A 23,872-nucleotide genomic window follows, 5' to 3' on the forward strand; every position below is an offset into this window, starting at 1 on the left:
ATGTAATAGTCATTGTAACCAAAGAGGACTGCTTTATGCAGCAAATAATATTTTCCAAAGCTATTATATTCCATTACTTACTGTCCATTCTCTGTCCTTATTCTCCCCATTATTTATGCATTAATCTTGCAAAACTGTGTCCATGTACTATGTAATCCCACATATCTGAAAGTGTGATAAAGAGTATTTCTGCTTTTGCTTTTTCAGTTTATCTAGCAATGAATTTTACTCTGAAGCATTCACGCTAACACAATAATTTTCAAATCTTTCACATAAAGAAATAAAAATCTCCTGTTTTCTGTCCTCGTTTCCCGCACTAGCCATTTGGTCTATGTCTTTTTCCTATTATTCTCTATCTCAAACAATGCTAATTCTCACCTTCTACCTCTTAACTGTCATTGTGTGGAATGCATTATGTACATGACTCAGCCTGCGACGAAGCATACTGTGCATGAGGGAGGAGGGAGTCAGGAGCAGAGTGACTAAATACCAAATTACCTGCTAAAATGAGGCCACCGTTGGAAATAGAAGCTTTTCTTCTTGCACATTTACTTCCAAAATTCTTTGGATCATTTGAAATTTTTAAAAAACCCTGGAGTTTCCAAATGACACCAGGAAAACTTAGCTGTTTAGCCTGCACAGGAAAATGTACCCAGCTGTGGAAATAGAGGATGATTCGCCTTTGTCTCAGTTTATCCCCAGGAAACCAATTTTTTTCATCCTAGATTAATTCAGCATTATGCACCATTACCTCCAGATTACTCAAGCACAACCAGCACCAATAAACTATAATTAAATCCACTCTTTGTCACAGGCACATCAGACTGACTAAACCAGCAAATTTGCATATAGATTACCTTGCTATTTGCCTGCTTTGAAAGATTTTTCAACATGGTGTGACAAAACCAGCTCCTAGCTAGCCTGCACGCACACACACAGACACTCCGACACTCTTAATGCACAAAATAAAACATTATGTTCACAGTTGCTGCTCAGTGCAATGGATACTGTTGCTAGCATGATGAACAGATCTCTTCCTTCATGGTGGAATCTCTTGGTTTTGAGGGTTTTCAGCTTCAGAATATGAAACAAATCACAAAAGGTCTCATTCATTTCCACAGCATATTCCATGATTGTGAAAGAGGATCTACAGGGAACCTATGCATGAAAATTTGCATTTGTATATGCAAAGATGACTGTGAGGAACCAAACCACTCCAACTTGCAGTGTGTGAAATTACTTTTTCTGTGAAGGAGATATTTTTTTATTCCCTTGCTGTTTCTCTCCCAGGAGTGGCCACATTCTCTACAGGGTGGCAGGGAGAGCTGTGCTGCTACTCTCTCCCACCTCATCTCCCTGGAACAGAGGGACAGATCTGACCTTGACAGATGCAGGTTTGAGTGAGGGTCTTCCTTCACACTTGGCTGCCCTTTCCTCTTTTCTGCATATGGAGGTCTCTTTTAAGAAAAGACTCACTTTATCTGATGTCAAAGTGAAGGGGGGGAGTTTCTTTAAATTTTTGTAAGCATTTAAGATAAGTAGAAAATAGGAGGAATCTGTTTACAGGAGCAGATGCCCCAAAAGTACTTATTTTATTCAGAGCTGCTCTTTAATATGTCGAGGGTTCTTTGTGTTGCTTTTTAGTTTATAAATGTGGGACATCCTTTGAGGGAGGAAGGCTTGTTTAGCAGTGGTATAGAACAATTCAATTTAAGAAGGTTATAGCTCAGCACAGACCAAGTAGCTACTGGGAAATAAACAGTCCAAGCTTTATAGCTGCCCCAAAGTCTAAGGATTCCTGAAAGACAACTCCATCAGAGCCTCCATAGCAGGCTGCACTCTCGTCCTTAGAACCCAGCCACATCGGTTCTGGTTTGCTAAAGGTGACCCTGCTCTCTGACACCAACCAGCCAGCTGTTCTCTTTTCAGTTGGTCCCAGCTGGCCTCTCTGTGGCCTGAAGAGGAGTTGATATGAGGCAGCAACTGCTTTGTTCAGTTACTGCAGCTGTCTCCCCAATCATCCTGAAAGAAAACTCCCGAATAAGCTCAGCAAAGTGCCCGCTCTTTTACTGTTAAGACACCGTGGTGTGCTTTTGAATAGTTTCAGGCACACCAACCTTTTCCCCATTATCTCTTCAGTGTCTTGATGGTTAACAAATGAGCAAAACACACCCCATTTTTGTTCTGAACTACAGTATATACAATGGGGTGCTGATATAATGAAGAAGGAAGAATAGGCAAGGAGCACTCACAGCACACCATGCTTCTCTAGCTGTAAGATAAACATCCTACAGGATGGATCTCCAGACGAGAATATTTATATTTGAGCTAGCTTAAAATAGCTAGTCTAGGTGCAGCTCCAACATCACAGGCTGCAAAACCTACCTACCCCAGTTTCTGGCTAACTGTCAAAGCAACCTGCCCACAATGTGCATGATCTTGTTGCTACACTAACACCAGTACCCAAGCCAACATCAGCTAAGTAACACAGGTATGAGAACTGAAGTTGAAATTAAATGGCTAGATTAAAAAAGAAACAGGACAGAGGGAGCTGCTGGCTCCCAGTGGTTGGATGGATGCATGTTAGCTGGGACAGACCCTAGGACCAAAGGCTCGTTGTTTCTATCAGCCTCTCACTTGACTGCAGCCTAAGAATAAACTGGAGAAAAAGCCTGCATCCCATTTACAGAGATCAAGGCGAAGCAACAAAGATATGTCAGGAAGACTTTGAGGGAAAAGCCCATATAGTGCAGGGCAGTGTAAGACAACCTGAGAAATCTCATTGTTCTAGCTAAAACCAAGACATCAGGGTTGTGATTGACATTAGTTATAGGGTGCTTCTTTCCTGTAAGTTTGTGGTGATGCCTGGCACACAGACACAGAAATGGTAGGAGCGCTTTGCTTGTTCTTATAATCTCTTGAGGGCTCTTCCCCCCAAAAGACACACCATAAAGATGGCCAAGGTTGGGGGGAGGCAAATATTTGACCTTTTCCCCCTGCTAATACAAAACAGGACCTTTGAAGGCAGGTACAAATGTTACTGGTTTTAGCCTAGTTATTTGTTCAGAAGGCTCACCATTCAAACAGGGACTGAAGGAAAAGAAGGGATGTGTCCTTCAAGCATGAGGCCATATTTAACTCCAAATTAGCCCACCTCACGGGCCATTTGCTGCCATTTGAATGAACAAAGGGCATTCCCCCTGCTCTTGAAGTAAGGATGCCAATTAGCTTAACCAGTCAGAAATAAATATGGTATTTTTTTCAACTCAGTGCTCAAAGCTGGGAAATCATGTCTGGTTCTGAATTCAACAGGATTTTCCACCTAGCACAGCAGCAAGATACTGCTGAAGTCGCTATGTCCTTGCATTTCTCCTGTGCTATGAAGTACAAGTTGGTCTCTTGCCTCTGAGCTGGGCAGTTTCTTCTGTTAAGTTTGAAACACAGCAGAGCAAGTAACTTGGCTGATGACTGCACCTGTCTGCAAAAGTACTATCATTTCATCTCGAGGACTTTATTCTCAAAATATGGCAGGATAAGAAATATCTCAAGGATGAGGGTTTGTCTTCCTTTGACATCTCAGGACAAGTTTCTCCCAACTAGAGAGATATTTTCTTCTGGGAGAATTCCATACAAAACCAGACAGGAACAAAATGTAACTAAGTGTAATAAATGGCTCTGTGTTCCTATTCACACACTTTTGTGTCATCAAGGATCCAATCAGAGAGACTAACATTTATCTTTGCTCTTTCCCGTAGCCCTCAAGATGTATTACATCCTCAGCTCCAACCTTCAGAGAGAAGGATATGACAAAACTAATCTCATCTGTATGCCTTCAGAAAGGTATATACGGAATTCAAATTAATGTACAGAAATTATAATAAATATGGAAACTCTCCATTGCATCAACCTCAGAAACCCATCCTACGTGGGAGGCTTCCACTTTTGAAACAACAGAAGATTTGAAGTTATCAGTACTTGGCCCATACTCCCTGACCAACCCCAGCCACTGCAAGAGACAGCTGTTAAAAGAAGCCAAATCTGAAACGGAGTCAGTCAGGAATCTACCAAATGCTGATTGGTGGGAATTAAAATGAAGAACAATCACTGTAATATAATCTATTCAATACTAAGTAGTGTTGGTCAGAAATAATGATGTTACCAATATGATGTCTATTCTAGCATACTGAAAACACACTTTAGAAGCATCAAAGCAAACAGTTTTGCCAAGTAGGTTTCATACATTTATAAGCCTATTACACATAGAGCTTTCCCTAGTGAGCTTTTGATCTTGTTCTTCACATTTCACATTGAGGGTACACTGCTAACAATGCATATCCAATAAAGCAATTTCAGTTGAGTTCTGACTTTTTTGTGTAAGTTCTTATTTAAGCATACCTCTTTTCACAAAAAATGGCAATAAGTCCTGAAAGTTCTTCTCATCATTGTGATCAGTTAAATACATTTCTACATACACTTCAAAAAATCATGCTTTTATTTTCAGCTGAACAGAACATGACTGTTATTAAATTAGTCAGATACTTCTTTGACCAGTCATCTGTTTAGAAAATCAATTTCCACTTATTTTTGAATCAGCTCCCCTTTTTTTTCATTAGAAGTTTTATTTTTTAGAAATAATGCTTACCTATTAACTTCAAAAGGCTCACCCCTGTTTTACAAAAAAAGATAAAGTGCTTTTTGCAGAGCATTTTGTAGAGAACTATAGTATTAAAACTGCTCATCTGTGTTAATTGGATACATCTGCTTCAGAAAGTAAGTCTGGGTCTATAAACCACTTCTGCTTGGCCAAATGTAAATTAGGCTAGCGCACATTTTCAAACTTAATAAAAAAGTGCTGTAAGTGTGCAGCTACAGCCAGAAATGTGGTATTATAAGTGACCTCTGATGTGAATGTTTCCCATACTTTTTTCTGAGATGGCAAGATACTATGTTTTCTAATACCTTGTTTGCACTGCAGGCCTTTAAATAGAGAAGCAGCAACAAGATAATCTTCTGTCTTGTACACAGTAATCCCACTGTATTCTAAAATCTGTATTAATTACAGATAGCAGACAAGGCCTAATTACTGCAACCTCAAAGCTTCATTTCTGCTATCTGAACTACGTGAAAAGCATGGGCTGCTTTTCCTTTCATGAGAGAAATGCGGAATTTCCAGCCTCTTTGCAGTGCTATTAGCTGGAGAAGCAGCAATGAGATACTTACTTCAACAGCCAGCACTGATTTTCATGAGTGGATGAACAAACTCTTTTGCCCTCCTACTACAAATAGTTGTGCAATAAAATATGCCATCTGAGATGCCTATTTCTGCAAGATTTTGCATCTCACTTCTACAAACCATTCAACAGGTATGACTACACTGCAAATAAAACACAGACACAGTTTTTAGTACATAGCCCATAGTGCTCATAATGTCAACATTAGGGACCATGCATCTGCTTTTTGTCCAGATATGTCCAGTCACCTGAACAGTCACTGGAAGCATATTCAGCCTTGTTTTGAAGACAACTTTACAGATGCAGTGTAGACATACATCATGGGACTACCAGTGCTTAAAATTAAGGTTCTAAAGGTATGTTGCTGATCAACAATGAAGCGAGGAAAAAAATTAACATGATTTTGCAGGAGGTATTCCATCTCATCAGGGTCCTTGGAGCTTCAAACTTAAACATGTTTACATATAAAAGAAACTGTGTATGACACTTGCAGAACTTATTTTTCTTGTACATTACCTTTAAGACAAAGCAGTGATCTGTAGGTGCCTTATATTTTACTTTGTGTTGAGAACCATAATAAATGTTCACATTCTCAAACTGAATGAAGCATGCCAGATCCCGTGATGTCTGTAAATAAAAACCAAGCACATCACTGTTAGAACAAATTGAATTTTGATGTGAAACTCATTAATAGAACTTTTTTCAAATGCATGAATGACAATGCTTTTTATTTAAAAAAATAAACTGTCATGAAGTTGACTGAAGAAAGATTAATTTTAAGTGTGCACATTCTTAAACTAACAATTGGAAAATGGTCAGTACATATTAGGGATAATATATAACATAGTGCAACATTTTGCTGTTGCACTGACCAAACAGAACACCATAGTAAGAAATAACTTTAGTAAAACAAATACAGGCCTTACAACCACACCCCCAGAAGAGTGGAGAAAGAAGGTTTGGAGTTCTACATTGCTCTGAGAGCTTGTTTGGCACATGTAACAAACAAATTCTCATCAGGAAATAAGCATACATTTAATCTGGTTTGCTTTTAATTTTCTCAGATTTCCTGGCATCATTCCTTTTCTGTTTATCACAATACTTGCTTGTTCACAATATGTTGCTAAAGTAACAAGGTTTCTGTTGCTGGCACACTTCTCAGTGCAGAATTCTGCATACAAAGCATAACTTTTGCAATCCTTTGAGTGGAAATGCAAAGATGGCCATGCCACACGGTCACTGTTAGCTAAATTGAGAAATCAGGAAATTGTGAAAAAAGAAAATAACAAACCACAAACCTTCGCTACCCCTACGAATGGGGTTATATTTCCACATATGATGGTTCTTCTATGCTGTTCTCATTCCTACTGACACTTTCATTACAGTAAGCCCTTGAGTTGGGTTTATTTACAAACTGAGTTTGCAAGTAAGATTTGTGGAGGGAGGAAACACTCTATACTGTATGTAGACAGGGCTTCTCTCTCTCCTGCCTCCCCTGAAGCTGATGTCAGGGATTTTGTCATTAACTGTGTGGACCTAGGATTTTCCAACACTGTAAATTCCCAAACATGCTCAAATCCATGCAGTATAATGAGTTGTTCCTTTCCTTTTATGAATCAGGTAATAGCAATTAAGACCAATATGCATGCAGTTTTTATTTTCTTCTAAGTAAGGAACAAATTTTTATGCAAGGAACAAAGGCACTTATTATTGCGAGTATTTCTGAAATGTTAACATGACAAAGCAACACAATTAACAGAGAGAAATTTTAAAATTGTATCTGCAATTCTGATTCTGTTGGTTTGTGACCCTGTCCATTAACAGTGATGTTTTTGAATGGGATATAAGTAGAGTAGTACTGAAGAAAGAAAGAAATTAAGACAGCAGTGCTGACTGGTGACTAGTTTGTTAACAAAATCCCCAAACAACAAAAAATACCAATGGCACATGTGTAAAATGAACTGAACGGATCCCTGTACTTTCATGTTTGCAATGTATTTTAAAGTCAACACGAAGTGCCAAAGGTATGCCAGACTGCTTTGCTTTTTTGTAACAAGTGAAAACATGACTATATGATGAATTTCAAAACAGCTGCAGCAGCTGAAGAGACCAACCGTTTGTTTCTGTACCTCAGTGAAAGATCACTCTACCCACAACTGAATGACCGCACCAAGGTGCATGTGCACTCTTTGTACCACCCTGATGTAGGATGAACTCTCAAAATTGAAGGGCTTTGACTGGAAAGCTCTAATGAATTCTGTTGCAGCACTTTAAGATATTTAGCATCCTCACTGCAGCCTGCTCATCTACCAGTGATTATTGTCTCCAAAAAAGACACATGTACCTGAGCTGCAGCTGTTCCAATACAGAGTCCAGTAACAAACTTAAATCACCATTAAACATGTATTTGAGCTAAGAGACTTGACTTTCTCTGGAATGGCTCAGGCACAGATATATGCATCGCTTTGCTGAAGGCTGTTACAGAAGCAGAAGCAAACAGGTGGTTGTGATACCATTTTAAAGAGCTGTGACTATCTCCTAAAGAACTAGATTCAACGTCCTCAATCCCTGTGAGTGGCTGAACTGGTAATATAGTGAGTTTGAAGCACTTACACAGTTCCTTAAAATTGCTCAGTTATAGGCAGGGTGGTACACAGGCTCTAATGACTAACAAGCAATAAAGTGTTAAAATAAAAGAGGTGTTATAAGGTGACTGCATGGATCCATCTTGAGCCTGTGTTTGCAGTCTATCACCTGAAAAAGAAAGTACTTTCCTCATTTGCACTATGATGGAAAGTCACTGAAATGGGTATCACTGGATGACGAAAAAGGCTGGGTAACTGTCAGTAGATGCTCACCAAGCTTTGGCACTGTATACTAGCCATCACTGGAGGCAGGCTAGAAGGAAGCGTCCAAGATGGACTTTTCATTTGACTATTCTTACACTCTTTCCACCTTAAATGCCTACCGAATAGCTTTCTAGTTCCTAATTGATAGGACATTGGTGTGTATGCAACATGATTTGAGGACTGAAAGCCTTTAAATTAGGATCAGGTAAAGACAAAATAAATTGCTGTGAAAGCAAAGTAAGCTAGGTCTGTGTTTCACTGAGATTTGGATATAAACACAGGTCACTGGAGCAGCAGCAGCACTGCATTACTTTATAAGCTATCAACTTAATTTTTTTTCTTTGCAATTTAGTCAGGGAATAGCAGAACAGTTAAGTTTCACAGGACAAATCTTAATGTTTAAGCTCTAAATGTTAAAGCATCAGCAGCATCAGAATTTTCAAATATGAAGCATTACCAGAGCCATAAGTGGTAACAGAAGTGGTTTTCAGAATATATAAAAAAAAAAAAGAAAAATACCACCAGTCCCAGAAGCCACCGTTCCACCTCATCACTGTGGAAACAGCCACCCTTATATGCAACACATCCAGGACCCCTTTCCTTCTCCAGCACTGCAATTCAGACTCTTTAAATATTTTGCAATACTAAATGTCACTGCATCTGATTCGGTCAGGTGAATGCTTCTGTCTCATTCTTTCTACACAAAGGGCAGACTTAAGATGCTTTAAAAGGCACAACACATCCTCCAGTCAAAGATCTCTGTTGGAAAAAATGTATAGCATTTATGCATGCTAGTTGCTGGTGCAGAAAGTATAAAAGTAAAATTCCACCTTTTTTGTGATAAGAAATGAGTTTACTTAAGAATTTTTAAATACTCTTCCACAGGTAACCCATATAACAGTGAAGTGTTTTGGCAGCACTACACCAGCTGAAGGGTGCTGTGCTGTTTTTCTTTCCCTTACTGACTTCCAGAGGAGTACTATTTTATTAATGCTTTTATCTATCCATAGAAACTGAAAGGGGAGAAACGTGACAGGATTTAGTGACTACATTCTAATATTTGCACAAGTGGCATAGTCAAAGTTAAAGCAAAAAACCCCAAACCTCTCAGATGCATCAGATAGTGTTCTTAAAATGTCACCTTGGGAGTTCTTTACTTTCACCTCCATGAATTGTTTTACTGCTAAAAGGATTATTTGGCTTCCTGACCTTGGTTTTTCCTTTGGGTACATAATAAATTCCAGAAGCTCGTAGAAGAAAATAACGCCTCTTCCAGGACTTTTTTCCATCTTCTTTTAAATAAAGGGCTCCTTCAAGCTCTGGCACAATGACAGATGCCCCACAGAAGCTTTCCTGTGCAACAAGAATAATAATACACAAAATAAATTGATTTAAGCACAACCCTATTAATAAACAGCAGAAAATGCTCCCTTGAAAAATAAAGACATTTCCTGTGACAGTGAACATATGAACATGGAGAATGCAGTTACCAGGGAGATGAACACCTTAGGCACAGGAAACTTTTCCAAGCTAATGTGGTAAGCTGGCCATGCAAGTTGGGTGTTCATACTGGTAAAGAAGGCTCGCAGAACCTCCACTCTCAAAAGGGTCAAGCAAAAACCTATGAAGGGTTTTAACTAGACACAGACGTTCTCAGTAGAACGTCATAAAATAGAACGATTGGTATTGCTGCTGGTGGGTTTTCTCTATCGCTGCATCTCTAGGTTCTGTAGAGAAATACTTCTGCAGAGAGAATCTTTAGAGATTGCTTAGAGCTCTAAAAACAGCTAAAGAAAAAAAATCACTCGCTTTCATTTTTAAATACATGCTAGCATTTACAACACTGTTTAAACAAATATACTTCATAGTTTGTTTGAAGGACCTACTGTTGGGTAATTTTTAATGCCAACACACTTATCACTGATGTTTTAATTTAGAATTTACCAGGACTTCTGTTGGTTGACATCTGGTGCCTTCATGAGATGCACTAATTTTGAAATGGGAATCCTCAGTCACCTGAGAACAGTATTTCCTTCCTTTGTGAACTTCTACCGAAGCCAAAATACTTGCCAAGAGAACTGTGATAAACTTTTCTTTCATATAACTCTGGATTTTTCTCTCTCAAACACACAACTGAAGTAAAACTCCAGAAGGAAAGGAGAGAGGCTAAACAGACTTTCTGAAAAAGTGCAAAGGTTCTTTTTCTGTCGTAGTAGAGCTAATAATTTGAGGTAGCGAGAAGTACATCTGCTTCTAACCCAAAGATAATTGTTTGCTACTGATCAACCTTACTATCAATATAAACTCATAAATGCTGGCCTAAGGGTGTGGCACTGCTGTTTCTTTATTCACCTCTGTGTAACTGCTTTTATTGTTATCATGGCATTACTTTTCATAGAAGCACTAAGTAAAAACATTTCATGGCACTGGGGTCTGTAACAACAAAATGATTCTCTATTTTTTAATTTTGCTGATAGGGGACATAATTTTTAACGGTGAGTGGCAGATGCAGAGGAAAATCCACGTATTAAACCTTAGACACAAAGACACTAACCATCACAGAACTTCCTCTCGTTACACATTTGCCCAAAGAACTAAACACTGCAGAGCAGATGCAGATGGTGGCAGAGTTTTGGTAACATTTCTATCATCAACTTAGAAAGCTGGCTTACCTCCAATAAAGCCTCTTTGTTTTTATCATTCATTTCTTTGCTTTCATTCTTCCCTTTGTTTGCCAGGTAGAAATTCTGATTAAAACACAAAAGAAATTAGTGTTTATTATAAAGACGGCAATACAAGTAACCAGATCACTACAAACCCATCCAATAGTTACTCAGTCTTTCAATACTGAGTACCCAAGCCAGCATATGCAAGAGGCAGATGGTTATGGTCTCTTCTTATGGAAAACTTTGATCGCAGCTGTCTGCTTAAAGGCTTTATTTTTAGTATAATTCAAAAAATAATGCAAAATTAATTTTGCCTATGTATTAACAGCCTCCCAAAATTTTAAAAGCACTGGTTTATAGTTTTGGCTGGTTTACTGGACTAACGCGTTTGATTTTATCATTCCAATTTTTACTGCTTCCTATGTTATTACAGGTGATAAGGAACATAACATTCTATTGTATACTGACAGGCAATGAATACAATGCAGTATCAAAAAGCTAGAAAGCATTTTTCCTAATAACCCAGTTTGGTAATTTGCACCTTCATATCTGGCACTCTGGATATAACTCAGCTCTTAATTTTAAATAAAAGTGCTTATATGCCACAGCCTTTATCCAAAGTCATTTCTACTTTTAAACCCCTGCTTATGCTCTGCAAAGTATTTTTATGCAGTGAAGAAGGTATTCAAAAATCTAGAAGAAATCAGAAGAAATTATCACCATGATATCTTAGCACATGTGCTCCAGCCTACTGAAACAAAAGCCTACACTTTGAAATGACCCTCCACTTCTGTGACAGAGGGCCATGAAGCTGCAGCTGCCCTCAGAGGACCCAGTGCCTGTCCGCCCCTGCAAACAAGGAAGCACATTGTCTCATGCACACAGTTATCAGTAAAAATAAATTCACCCACTGTTAAACAGAAAAAACAATTTTGCATCCATCTGCATTGTACAGATGGACACAAGAAGAACACCTGGACATATGTGCAAATTCAGACAGTGGGAAGGTAGCTCAGGAGCACGCTAGGACTCGTGTGCTGGAGCATGTGCAGTGGTTTTGCTCAACAGCAGGCATGGCCAGATAGCAGAGCCCAGCTGCCTGCAGAGAGTAAGGCAGCTGGGCGAGAAGCAAGGAAGTAGATCAAGGAGCTATGCCATGCATCAAGTAGCATTTGGATCCATGGGCTTGAGGCCAGAATGATAACACTCAAAGTTCTCCTGTTTTATCGTTTTCTTAACAAAAGTATATGCAGAACAGAAGCTTGGGTTTGGAAAATACCTGATACATGGGACAGTCTTACTGATTTCCCTGGAATCAATCAAACAGCTAAGTTTGCAGAACAAAGGGCATAAGACAAACAAACACTACTGTCTAGGAAATAGACAAAATAATGAAAAACCCCACAAATTTTGAAAGCTATGCACTTAAAAATTACTACTAATTCTGTAATTCTTCAGCAATTCTATAGGAAGAAAATTGAGAGTTTATCTAACTTTTCATCTTATTTCATGTCGCAAGACTATGAGAATGTGGCAACAATACTTACATGCCTAGAACTCCACAACTAAACTGCAACACAAATGCAAACATTACCAAAAGACAAATAAGTGTGTAAATGAAGGAACATGCTGTTGCTACAGCATAAGAAACAAACAAGAGGCAAATCTGCCCTGCCATCATACCATGTCTTCAGCAATGAGGTTTATCTAAAGTGAAACCCTGCTCTTCCACACAACCACATCTTCTTTTTCAAGCAGTGCTGTGAACAGCTGTCTGCCAGAATGCAAGCCTCAAAGCAGATGGTTTTTGGAGGGGCACCAAGAGAGGAAAGGGAAGAGGTGTGGATGATCTCAAAAACAGTTCTTTAAAAACTGTTTTCTTAAAAGTTCACATTAAGTCAGACAGCGGACATCAGAAACACACCTGCAATTTGGCCTGTGCTGATGCCATGTCTGTGGTATGAACATAAGAAGAGAGACTTGAACATTCAATACAATAGACAGCTATGCTAGGAAATATAGCAATGTTCTTCTCTAGGACATGCAGCAGCACATAGCTGGCTCCAGACGGCCTGGGCACATTTTCAGTCCATGGATTAAGGTAAGCAAACACTAAGGACCACAGCTTTGTGACTACATCTCAAGACAGTATTCATAGTGGAAAAATATCCAAACCAGCTCAAAACAAAACCTGCTTAAAAGTGTGTTCTCAGTACAACACATACAGCAATGCCTGCCTATGCAGTCCAAAACTACAGGTTTGACTGAGTGACAATGCTCCACTCAGTCCACTGGAAAAAAAGATACTGTTCTGAGCAGCTGCAGCCAAGTCCTCTGTACATGTGCGACAGCTTTTCTTGACAGGGAGCACTATCACAGCACTGCTGGCTTGATGTTGGCACACCCACTTTTGCATTGATGAAGGTATGAACAGAAACCTGAGAGGCACTGTTAGGCTGGGTTGGGCATCCAGACTTTGGGATGGATTTGGAAAGCAGAGGGACATGGCAAGCTGTAAGCCACCTTTTTCTGTAGGTCATTATAAAGGCATAGTACAGCCCCTAAAATACACAACGAAGATTTATCAAGGTAAGTACGTCTTATCACTGTCTCAACAAGGCTTGGCTCATCAGCTTTACTGCCGGTGGGGAAAGCATTCATCTGGCTCAGTCAGCCTTCAGTGCACTGATAATAAGAAAACAAAGCTCCCCTGATTACAACTGATTCACGTTCAGGCATCTGACATTTATTTAGCAGAAACGCAGACTACCCTGTACTGACATAATCAATGAGAGAAAAAGAGAGAAAGTTTGCAATGATCTCCATGCTGGATCTCTACAACCAACGCAGCTTTTTCATTAGGGAAACAGGGCTATGTCACCTAAACCAACGTTACACAGATGTACGCTGTCATCTTTCACCTGTCAACACACATTTCATTTATTGCTGATTACCTCCTTTATGTCTCTGCCCTGAAATCTGGAAGTGTATGGTACTTATTATTTGTTAGTGGCTAAAAACCTGGGTAGCAGACTGTATACTCTACTTATCACTGTGTGGTCTCCTATTTTTGATCAGAAGCATTCATCCTATAGGAGGCAAACCACATGTGTCCACAAGAGGTCATTCCAAGTCCAGTAGTCAAAGGTCATGATAAAAGGCAAGCTCTTTCCCATCTGAGGACACCACTGAGAAACGTATGTTTGGTTTGGGATGTCAGGTCATTAACGGGACAAGATGTGGCTACAGGGAAGGTCTCTGCATATGTCTACAGATCTAAGAACTAGCTATTTTTTACATTCAAAAGACAATGTCTTTCTCCTGATAGAAATCTGAGCTTACTTAACAGGATGGATTCATCCTCTTTGGCTGATAAGAAAGCAAACATAAAGGGTTATTTTAACAAACCAAACAAAGTATGCTAGTACACTTTGTCATTGGATTTGCTTTGTTTGCTCTGTTTGGGTTGTTTGCTGCCGAGATGAACAGCAGAACGTTTTTGCTGAATTATTCCCCGTGCTTACATACCCCAGACCAGCTGAAGCTGACACAAAGCCAGTTGCTCTCCCTTGCCATTCTGCCTGACTCAGACTAATGCAGAGCTACAGTGGCAGTTTTTAGAGGTACTGCTAGCCAGGTATGACATCCATAAGAGACATTACATCAGCATTTCCCTCTGTGCTTATACAGGACAGACTTGAAACTAGTTGATGACCCATCTATGGCTTTACATCAGCAGGAAATTTCATCTGCAAAAAAAGGAAATCCTGTAAAGATTTTATAGCTAGCTTAAGTTAATTTTGTGCCTTGTACTGTAAAGTACCACTAGTCATACAACCTTTCCACTTAGAGATACAGCCATCTCCTTTTGCACATAAAGGTAGGTAAACAAATTCAGGCTTTACCTCTCTCCACTGTACAAACCTCAAACAGTGGAAGACAGAAAGTGTTTTCAATAGTTTCAAAGAGCATCTCTGGTGGCATGTAAGCAAACAAAACTTGGAGCATGGTAGAAACAGTAGCCTTAACTACTACACTGCTAAACTCTCTGATCAGCGTTTCTTGTCTCTATATTTGTAAAAAATAATTTCCTAAGTGAAACGGCACCTCTCTCATACCTTTCATCTCCTTTCATACACAGCCCCATCCAAGCTGGAATCCAGCAGCTACTTGACAGCAAAAAATAGGTGTTCAAGGTAGCATCCCCCCTCTGCCTCCCCTTCTGCTTAAGTTGTATTTTTTCTTTCAACCTATTGAAACTTTTTGCAGAAGATCTGCAAGGTCCGCAACAGCACAGATCAGACAGTGTGCAGTGAACAACGCAGCTGCTCCATACTCATCACCATCTTCTTTGTGCAATGAGCTCCCTGTTCACACTCATCCAAACCACACTGAAACTGGCCAGCTCACATTCCATTTCAGCCCATTGCAACTGCATATTGAATGCAGTACAATTTGTGCAGAAAAAATAAAATGGAACACGGTCATATCTGCAACCTGCACTGTAATGTGTTCCTTAAAAAAAATGCTAGAATATACCTGTAATTGCTCTGAAGATCACAAATGTCAATAAAGCTAAATGAAACTAAAGACAAAGCTCTTTTGAAGCCCCCAAAAATTGATTTTCAACCCTGTTTATTTGATTTTTATGTTTGAAGACATAACTAGAGCTGACTTTTCATGCCTTGAGGACGATGGTCTTCATCCGCAAAGAGGGGGGGAGCATGGAGCAAATGAAAGATGTACATAAACTAGGATGCAGCACATAATAGGCTCATTAAAAGTCACCTGCAAAATGGTTCAAATGTGTAAAGACTGTTCCAGTGTTACAGCCCCAAGGCAGAAAAAAAAAAAAAAAAAAAATTGAAGTAGCATCTTCACCTTGAAACTATACCATGGTCTAAAATACACTAATAGAGAAATTAAGATTACTAAACACTGGGAGTACAGTGAAAAACATTTACCCTTTCTCACTTCTATTTCTTTGTGCATTTATCAGCCCACTCAATAATCAGGCTCCCTGCCACCCTTCTCTGTTTCCTATACTGGGTAACTGGAGGCAAAAGAAAAACCTTGATTCATAAAGGTGGCCAGAGTGGTGAAAACCAGAAGTATCATCTGGTAAATACTAGCCCAATTTCACGGACTTCAAAATAAACAGTCAAGCGTGAAACACTCTAACTGTCCTGTTATGAAAGTCATTGCAAATTCTTACTCCACCTTCTCACACTGTTTAGTACTCTTCAGGAGAAATAAAATGTCAATTCAGTGTATGGGTTCTCCATTGAAGGGTATAGCTCTTGCTTTTGGCTTACATAGGAGGGAGCAGAAGCACAAAGTACTCACTGTACAGATTTTCACTTTTGATAAATACTGTTCAAAAATAATAAAAAAAAAACAAAAACAACCCCCCACATGCATATGGTGCCACCTGCACTGTTTGAATATATCATGTCTGCTTTTATCAACAAAAGGGAAACACAGGAAATCAAAATCCATGTAAGCAAAAATCAAACAATTGTTCTAAGAACGTGACCAGCATTTACAGTCAGGAGTTTAGATTCAGCTGCCCCTGTTTAAATGAAGGAAAATTATTTCCTACATTTTGCTTAGAGTCTCTTTTAGCTGAGAATTATTCTTTGAGCTTTCAGAAAAGAATTGTTGAGACCTGACAACCTTTCCTTTAGAGTCAAGCAGCATCAGTCAACCACATGACAAAGCATCACCTTTCCTGTGTTATAAAGTTTTTCTTTATCTGCACATGTACCAATATGTATTTTTGTTTCACTCTGTAGTCATAGACTTGTAATGCTCCATCTCTGTAGATGAGTCACTGATTCCATTCATGGAACAGTCTTTTACTGTGAGTTCCCTGCACAGTAAATTATATCATGGTGAAGATAGGGCAAAAGTGTGTCTGTCTTCATGCAGAGGGGGACACGTGAGGATTTCGCAGATGCTTTTTCTAAAAAGTATTCCAAATACTTTTAAAAAATTGTTTTCAGCAACAAAGCTGCAAAAAAAATGTTAGAGAATACAACATAACAAATATTACAATCTTCAAAAAAAAGCCACTGGCATCAGCTGAGCAGCATGTTGCTAGTACAGACACAGGGGATACATCTCGCATTTCAAAACCTCAGTTCCTCCTTAGAAAATGAAACACATTTAATTAATTGTTGTTTAGTCTATACCAGGTATATAGCTAGCTCACAGAAAGAAACAATGAGATGTAGAGGTCTTCTCCAGAGGTCTGCCTGTTTTAGCAATGAACCTGGACATCTTTATAGTAGGAATTTAAAAAGCATTTAATTGCATCAAACCTCTGTCATGAAAAATTTGTATCACTAATCTGTCTAAGCATAACTTGTAGGCACCTGGCCACCTTTGGAATCTGCCTCTTTTTATCAGAAAAAAATCTGCAAGCTACAAAACTGTGAGATCTCCACAGGCAACCTCTGACAGAATGAAACAAGATCAACAAAGAATCTAACTGCTGCTGCATTACCGCCACTGGCTGTGTCAAAAAAAGCATTCTGCAATTCCTGTACTCACAAAATGAGTTTATGAGGCAACCTCGACTGAGCTAGGAGGAGGAGGCTGAAGATGCCGAAAATACAGTATCAGAGCACTGGATTTCAATTTCCCATTGGTTACACCATAATTTCCGTAAATAGTTAAGTCCGTTAATCATACACCCTGCCGCCACAAACTCAGCACTTCTGCTTTGTTTACCTTTTCAGGGACCCACTCCAGATCATGTATTTTTACCATGTTTCATTATCTAGTGTGAACTCTGTCTGTACAATACTGGTTATTTTCTGACAAAACAACAAACTGCTGGTATGACTGTACTATTCTGCCTGTCTCACAGTGTTTGAATTTACTAAGACTGACAGATGGTTAGACTTTATTACTGGCAAAATTTTTCAAAAGTGTGATAGCCCCAGTTGATCCAGTTGCCTTAGGCTGTTCATTTTAGAGCTTATCACGGAGGGGCTGAAGCTCAAGCACTGCAGACACATCCAGATCAAGCCCAGCATATCCTCAGATAGAAAGACAGACCCACACTCTTAATCTGGTTTTGGTTTAGGTCATGTTTATTTCTAAAGTTCATTGCAATCAAAATGCCCAGGATCTTCCTCAAAGAGGTGGGAGGTTCACAGCCTTGCCCTAAGTCACTTGCCCAAACAACACTACTAGTGTATGAACCAAACACACAATTGAACCTCTTCTGCTAGCTATGTTTATGTGCATTAGAAAGTATGACCATCTTGAGCCATCATGTACGTTTTGCTTCCAAACTTGGCTTTGCTGTTTCATATTAAAAGTCAACATCAATCCACGTACTCTGCGGGAGAAGTTTTTTTTCCCTGACTGTGGATACTTGTTATGTCAATGAAGGAACTTCCTCTCTGCAGATTTTATTTGAAACACTGGCTCATTCTAAAAAAACCCCTAACTTCCTAATAAGCAACTTGGTGAGATTTGCTCCCAAATTATATATCTGACTCATTTTCAGCAACACAGAATTGTTCATTTTTCTCTTGCTGCCCTCAGGAATGAAGCAGATGCTCAGTGAGCTAACAGACTGCTGACAAAGGGAAAAGATCTAGTGCCCCAGAATCCATCAACTGCATGTGCTAGGTTGTTTGTAAATACGGTTTTGATCACATATCACAAGAAATAAGTGATTTATGTATACACCTACCCTGAATAACTTGACATGATTCAGCATGCAGACCCTCTTTTTACAAAGTTAGTGTGCACAAGTTACTGTTCACCCAATTCTTCTCTCTAGTCTAAATGAAATCCAGATAAACTCTCTGTAGTACTTGGTGTACTTTTCACTCAGCAAATTTTCATGTACAGCTGGCAAAAACCGGACCTTCAAGGAAATGTCGATGCCATCTCACCCCAGTTCCGAGAACTGTGCTGAAGCAACAGCTGGTACCAGTGTAGAACTACATGCTTCATTTTTTACCACTGAAGAGGAGACTAAGAGAAAAGAATAGAAAGCACTAATTTTCAAATTCTTTCATTCAACATTCTGGAGGTTTTTGCTGAAAGTACAAGTTTTGCTTTCTCTAATTCTGAACTGACAAAGCTGAAAGCAAATTAATAACACAATAGGCAGCATATAGACTATATGATACAATTTTAGACTCTTATTCAAATACCATGTTAGCTTACCTGGGGATTTTTAAATAAAGCATATTTTTCACTTTTTTCCAAAAACAGAATCTTATTCTCAGTGTCTCGAGTCCAGTCTGATAACACTTCAACAACATTTTCATGGTCTTCAAAAAACCTTTCTGGAGAGACAGAAAAGGTAATATAAGACACTCCAACTCTCTCTCCCCTCTCCTGAGGCTGCAGAAATTCCTGTGTAAGAATGTACTCATTATCGATGTTCGCTCAGAGCTGGACAGTCCAGCACTCTTTCTACTGCACAGAAGGGAGCAAACCCACACGAAAATAGTGTCAAGTGGAAAGGCAAATCACCTACAGAAGATGTCTTATGTAGCTGTGGCATGCTCCTGGATTCCTTCTGCATCTCTGTGCTGTTGCTCAAAGACAGCAAAGGTGTCCCACTAGGAGTAGATGGTTACACCTATGTCTTTCAGTGACTTTCTGCTTTCTATTTGCCTTTGTTTTTTAAGGTTTGCAGTATGATCGGGGGGGGAATATATAATCACTTTGGCTACTGAATTTTAAAAAAATAATAAAAACTTATGTCCTTGTCTTTTTACTTATGGTAACAAATGAAAAATTACTTTTTGTCAGCAGGAAGAACTCTCTGCACTGAAAATAAAATGTTTTGTTTCAAGCAACTGTATTTAAAAACAGAAAAAGCAGAACAGAGGAAATAGGAACACAGACAGAGAACTGATGTGAAGATATACTGTTTCACCCAGCATCTCTGTAGTTAAAAAACTCACCAGAGATGTGGGAGACCTAGTTCTCTCCCTTCCTAAGCTGATCTGAACCCAGATCCTCCACCCAGGAAAGCCACAGGGTATGCTGAAGTTAGGCAACTCCAATCTCTTCTTCTGTGGTTTCACTTGTACAAAGTAGCTGAACAGTCACATAAACCCCCTTTGGAAGGAAAAGGTATTGAGCATAATTTGACAGATAATTTGGAAACGGCCCAAACTGCCTTTTTATACAAATTCAGTCTTGGGGCAGCGAATTGACCCAGCTCCAATTTTCAGTACGATTTTGGCAGTTCCCTGGAAACAGCTGTACCCCCATTTCAGTGGTCTGTGGTGACTACATCTTTAAATGGCCTAGACTGGTCTTGTATAAGAGGAGATAACAGAGCATATGTTTTGTAGGCTTTCTTTTAACACTTCTTGTTACTTTTGACAAGGGTTCAGCATGTCCCATCAAAACTAAACTTTGAGAATAATTATATTCACTAAATGAGATTAGCTTCAGGGTCAGTTCACATGTACACACTAACTTTTAACAACACAAGCACTGGAAATATAAAGCACTATAAAACCCAAGCAACAGTTTGAAGGTTAAACAGTATCTTATCATCCAGGATAGCCCTAAAAAAATTCTCAGGTTGTAACACTAGTTATTTAACACTAATTTTTGCCACATATACTTTTGTTTGTTGATTTCCAGTGCCAGGCTTTTCTTGTATAAAAGGTATGATTTTAGCATCCTCAGGAGGGTCTTTTTTATAACCACTGCTACAAAAAAATAGTCAAATCTGGATGCCTACTATAAGGCAATACTCTTTATTACAAAATACATGTTGGGATGTACAGCCCAGTGTTATATCACCATCTCACTGCTGAAATTATTTGTGGTATTTAACATGCAATTAATTTAAAACTGTAGTTTAGTTCATTTGCAATGGTCATCTTTCAAAATAACAGTAATTACAAGATACTCTGTCAAGGATCTTCTGATACAAAACTAGCTTGGACTTTCAGTTTGGCCTGAAATACTTGCTGCTCAGATTTGCTTCTTAAAGTAAATGTAATTTTATTGTCTTGAATACTAACATGGAAAGCAGGCAGAAAGGGAAAGCACAGCAAAGCCTGTCTTCTAAGCATGATGATAATAATAGAGCTATCTAGAACTGACAAGAAGTATACTGACAAGAATAAAGAATAGTTCCCATTGTTTTGATTTTTAACAAAATTAACTGCATGTTGCTGTGCACTGGAAGCAGAAGAAAGAATATGTACCATTCCATCCATATCAAAATTCCCTTCTGCAAACAAAAAGGCTCTATTACCAGCTGATTTGGACCTGATAATATACCTCTGCATCAGGAGTTCACAGACTTTTCCTTTTTTCCTGAACCAACTACTGATTTATTTCTTTTCCTACTCTTCTGTCCTGGCTTTTAAAATAGTTTATGAGTGTTACTATACCAGAACACTAACCCAAAGCACCTAGTAATAGCTGGGACTAAAGTAACACAAGTAATTTTTACTTACCAAAAAAAAAAAAAATTCTAACCATTGACCCCAATATTTTTAGCATATGATCTCCCTGATGCCTTCAGTTTAGATTGTATGATGGGGAATTCAAAATGTCTATCCAGATTATGAAGAAACACAAGTACATTCTTTTTAATAATTATGGAGATTCAGAAAACAATCTATTTATATGCTGCCTCCTAACCCTCAGAAATGATTGTCCAAGTCACACTAGACTAGAGGGAGCAACTTTCCAAGTCAAGAAAACACTCTAAAATTATTCAGTGACATCTGTGACATTGCTAGGGTCAAATGAAATTTCCAGCATTTTCTTAGTTAGGATAAAGAGGTACAAAAGAATGCAACAACGTTGCTTCATGTATCATCTTAATGGAGTAGAAAGAACAGATCAGCAGCTAATGTCTCTGCCATTCTTAAAAGCAGATGAGAACCTCCTTGCTCTTGAGCAATCAGGCTTTTTCAGTTATTTTTATATTTCCTTGGTTTAGTTTAGCGGGATGATTATTCCTGGGGCTCTTTTAAAGTGCAGTACTGAAATTGAACTTTCTTTGAACATTTTTACATCTCTGATGGAAGTCTGTAAACTGAGAATGCTAAACAGTTTTTGACAACTTCTCTTTTCTCTAGGTCAAATGTGACCCTGGAAGAAAGTCATGTCAATTTTCCTTTTCCTTTTGATGTGAATACCTTTGCATCCTGAACGAAAGATGCTGAAATAACTCACAATTAGAGAATACTCCATTCTTAATCAGGCCTTGAAGCCTTTATGAACCAAAACTCATTAAGTTGCACCAAACAAGAAGTTTTGCACAGCTGTTTCCTAGGGACCTAGAGGCCAGGTTAGTTACTTCCTAAATCATAAGGTACCACCAGCAGAGCTGCAGCCCCATCAGAGAGCAGTATCCTGTTCACAACTATGCTTAAGAAAATAACTATCACAAGTGAAAAGCGTTAGAAATTACTGAAATGTTTCTCAGACAGTCTGGTTTAATTACAAAATTTGTTTGGCCAGTATGTAACTGCCTGCTGACAGCAGTTCAGCACTGCATCCTCCCTTGAAAGAGCAGAGTTGAGTACTGGTGCATTTGGGTCTGTTGCTGCCTTAACAAACATAGTGGAAGTCACATGGCCCCTTCATTTTCTGTAAAACAGAATAATGGAAATGGTGGTGGGCAAGGAGCCTTTTGACATTCACAGCACAGATTGCCCAAGTACATTCCTGCAGCATCTCTCAGCTTAGAGACTACAATGTTCTAACAATAGTGGACACATGGGCAGGAGAAATGTTATTAATTATCTTTTCAAGATTACCAATAGCATAGGATACACTGTATCTATTTGCTATAAACTCTGTCACTATGCCACTTACCAATTTGCAGCTCTGGGTATATTTCATACAGACACCAGTCGATGTTGCAGTCGCAATGGGTTTTCTCAAAGAGATTGTCTAAAACATCCCGTGTCACCTGACGCTCATCCACCATTAGTGACTTTGTGCTGTTATCGTACATGTGCACCTTGACAACAAGCTGAGTAGAGAGTCACAGAAGAGTCAGTTAATTTCAGAAGCAAGTAAAAGGCTAGTCTGAATCTGCTAACACTGATAAGAAAGATTAAGGCTGAAGGTTATTATTGATTCAAAGGCACCTCGTCCCACAGTCAGCTGAAGGAATAAAACAGCTTGGAAGCTTTCACATTATATTGACACCAAAATATAGATCTTTTCCTCAAAAAAGGACATTGAACCTTGCCCTGTGCATGACTTCAGGAAAGGTGAAATTACTATGGAGAAATTAATCTCTTAGTTAATCTCTTCTCTAAATCTACTAGATGCGCAATTATGGAAAAAGTTTGATAGGGACAAAGTGTCCTTAAGGCAAGCTAGAAATGCAGAAAGTTCAGTTTTAAATGAGAAAAAGAATGGAAGAATCTTGTCACACTAGCAGACTAACCTGATACCGGATTGCACTAAGGTGGGCAGTAGTCCAACACTCATCACTAAGCAAAGACATGAGTTACTTATATTGACCAAATTAACCTAAGACACTTGTTATTTCTTCACATTGTGAAGTATTTGTTAAACAGAAACAGTGTGCATTTTTTTCCAGAGAGGAGCAATGCAAGAAAATGCTGTGTGATAAAGAACTGCAAATACGTTATCAGGAAAGAACTTAAAATGCTCCATTAGTACGGAAAACAGAAGAAATATCATCTACAGGATCTGTATGTGGAAACTAATATTAAACTGGTGAGTTGGGAAGACTTCTCCATATAGCCCTGTTTAAATAGCTCCTTATTTTAAAACGTGTGCATAAGCAGTTTTAGTACTATAGAGACAATCTCTGTTAAAGATCAGGTAGAAGCAGAGTGTGATGATCCCCAGAAGAAAATCTAGACTATCTCTGAAAAGTAAAAGCAAACGTAAGAAAAAACATGAACTTGCTTTAATTCTAATCCTTGTATCTTCCTCTCTAAAATAAGCAACTGAGCCATAGTGCAGATTCTAGAGAAAAAGAAATGTTGTACATGTATAACCTATATGTCTAGTGAAAAAAGGATATTTTTGTCTGGTTATAGCCGACTGCTCAGAAACATGCATGCAGCTGCCATCTTCACAGAATCACAGAATGGTTGAGATTGAAAGGCACCTCTGGAGGTCA

General features: G+C 38.8%; 1 protein-coding gene across 1 annotated transcript in view; it reads right to left on the reverse strand.

Annotated features, from left to right (window-relative positions):
- The window catches only part of APBB1IP (amyloid beta precursor protein binding family B member 1 interacting protein), a 69,524-nt gene that overhangs the window by 15,371 nt on the left and 30,281 nt on the right, over positions 1–23,872 (reverse strand). The window contains exons 6-10 of the mRNA XM_074900097.1: positions 22,582–22,741; positions 18,940–19,061; positions 10,753–10,827; positions 9,290–9,433; positions 5,748–5,858 (exon numbers count right to left, since the gene is read on the reverse strand). Of these exons, the coding sequence (XP_074756198.1) occupies positions 5,748–5,858; positions 9,290–9,433; positions 10,753–10,827; positions 18,940–19,061; positions 22,582–22,741 (612 nt within the window). The remainder of the gene's footprint in view (positions 1–5,747; positions 5,859–9,289; positions 9,434–10,752; positions 10,828–18,939; positions 19,062–22,581; positions 22,742–23,872) is intronic.

The sequence above is a fragment of the Athene noctua genome, chromosome 2 (genome assembly GCF_965140245.1).
Source record: "Athene noctua chromosome 2, bAthNoc1.hap1.1, whole genome shotgun sequence".
NCBI lineage: Eukaryota > Metazoa > Chordata > Aves > Strigiformes > Strigidae > Athene > Athene noctua.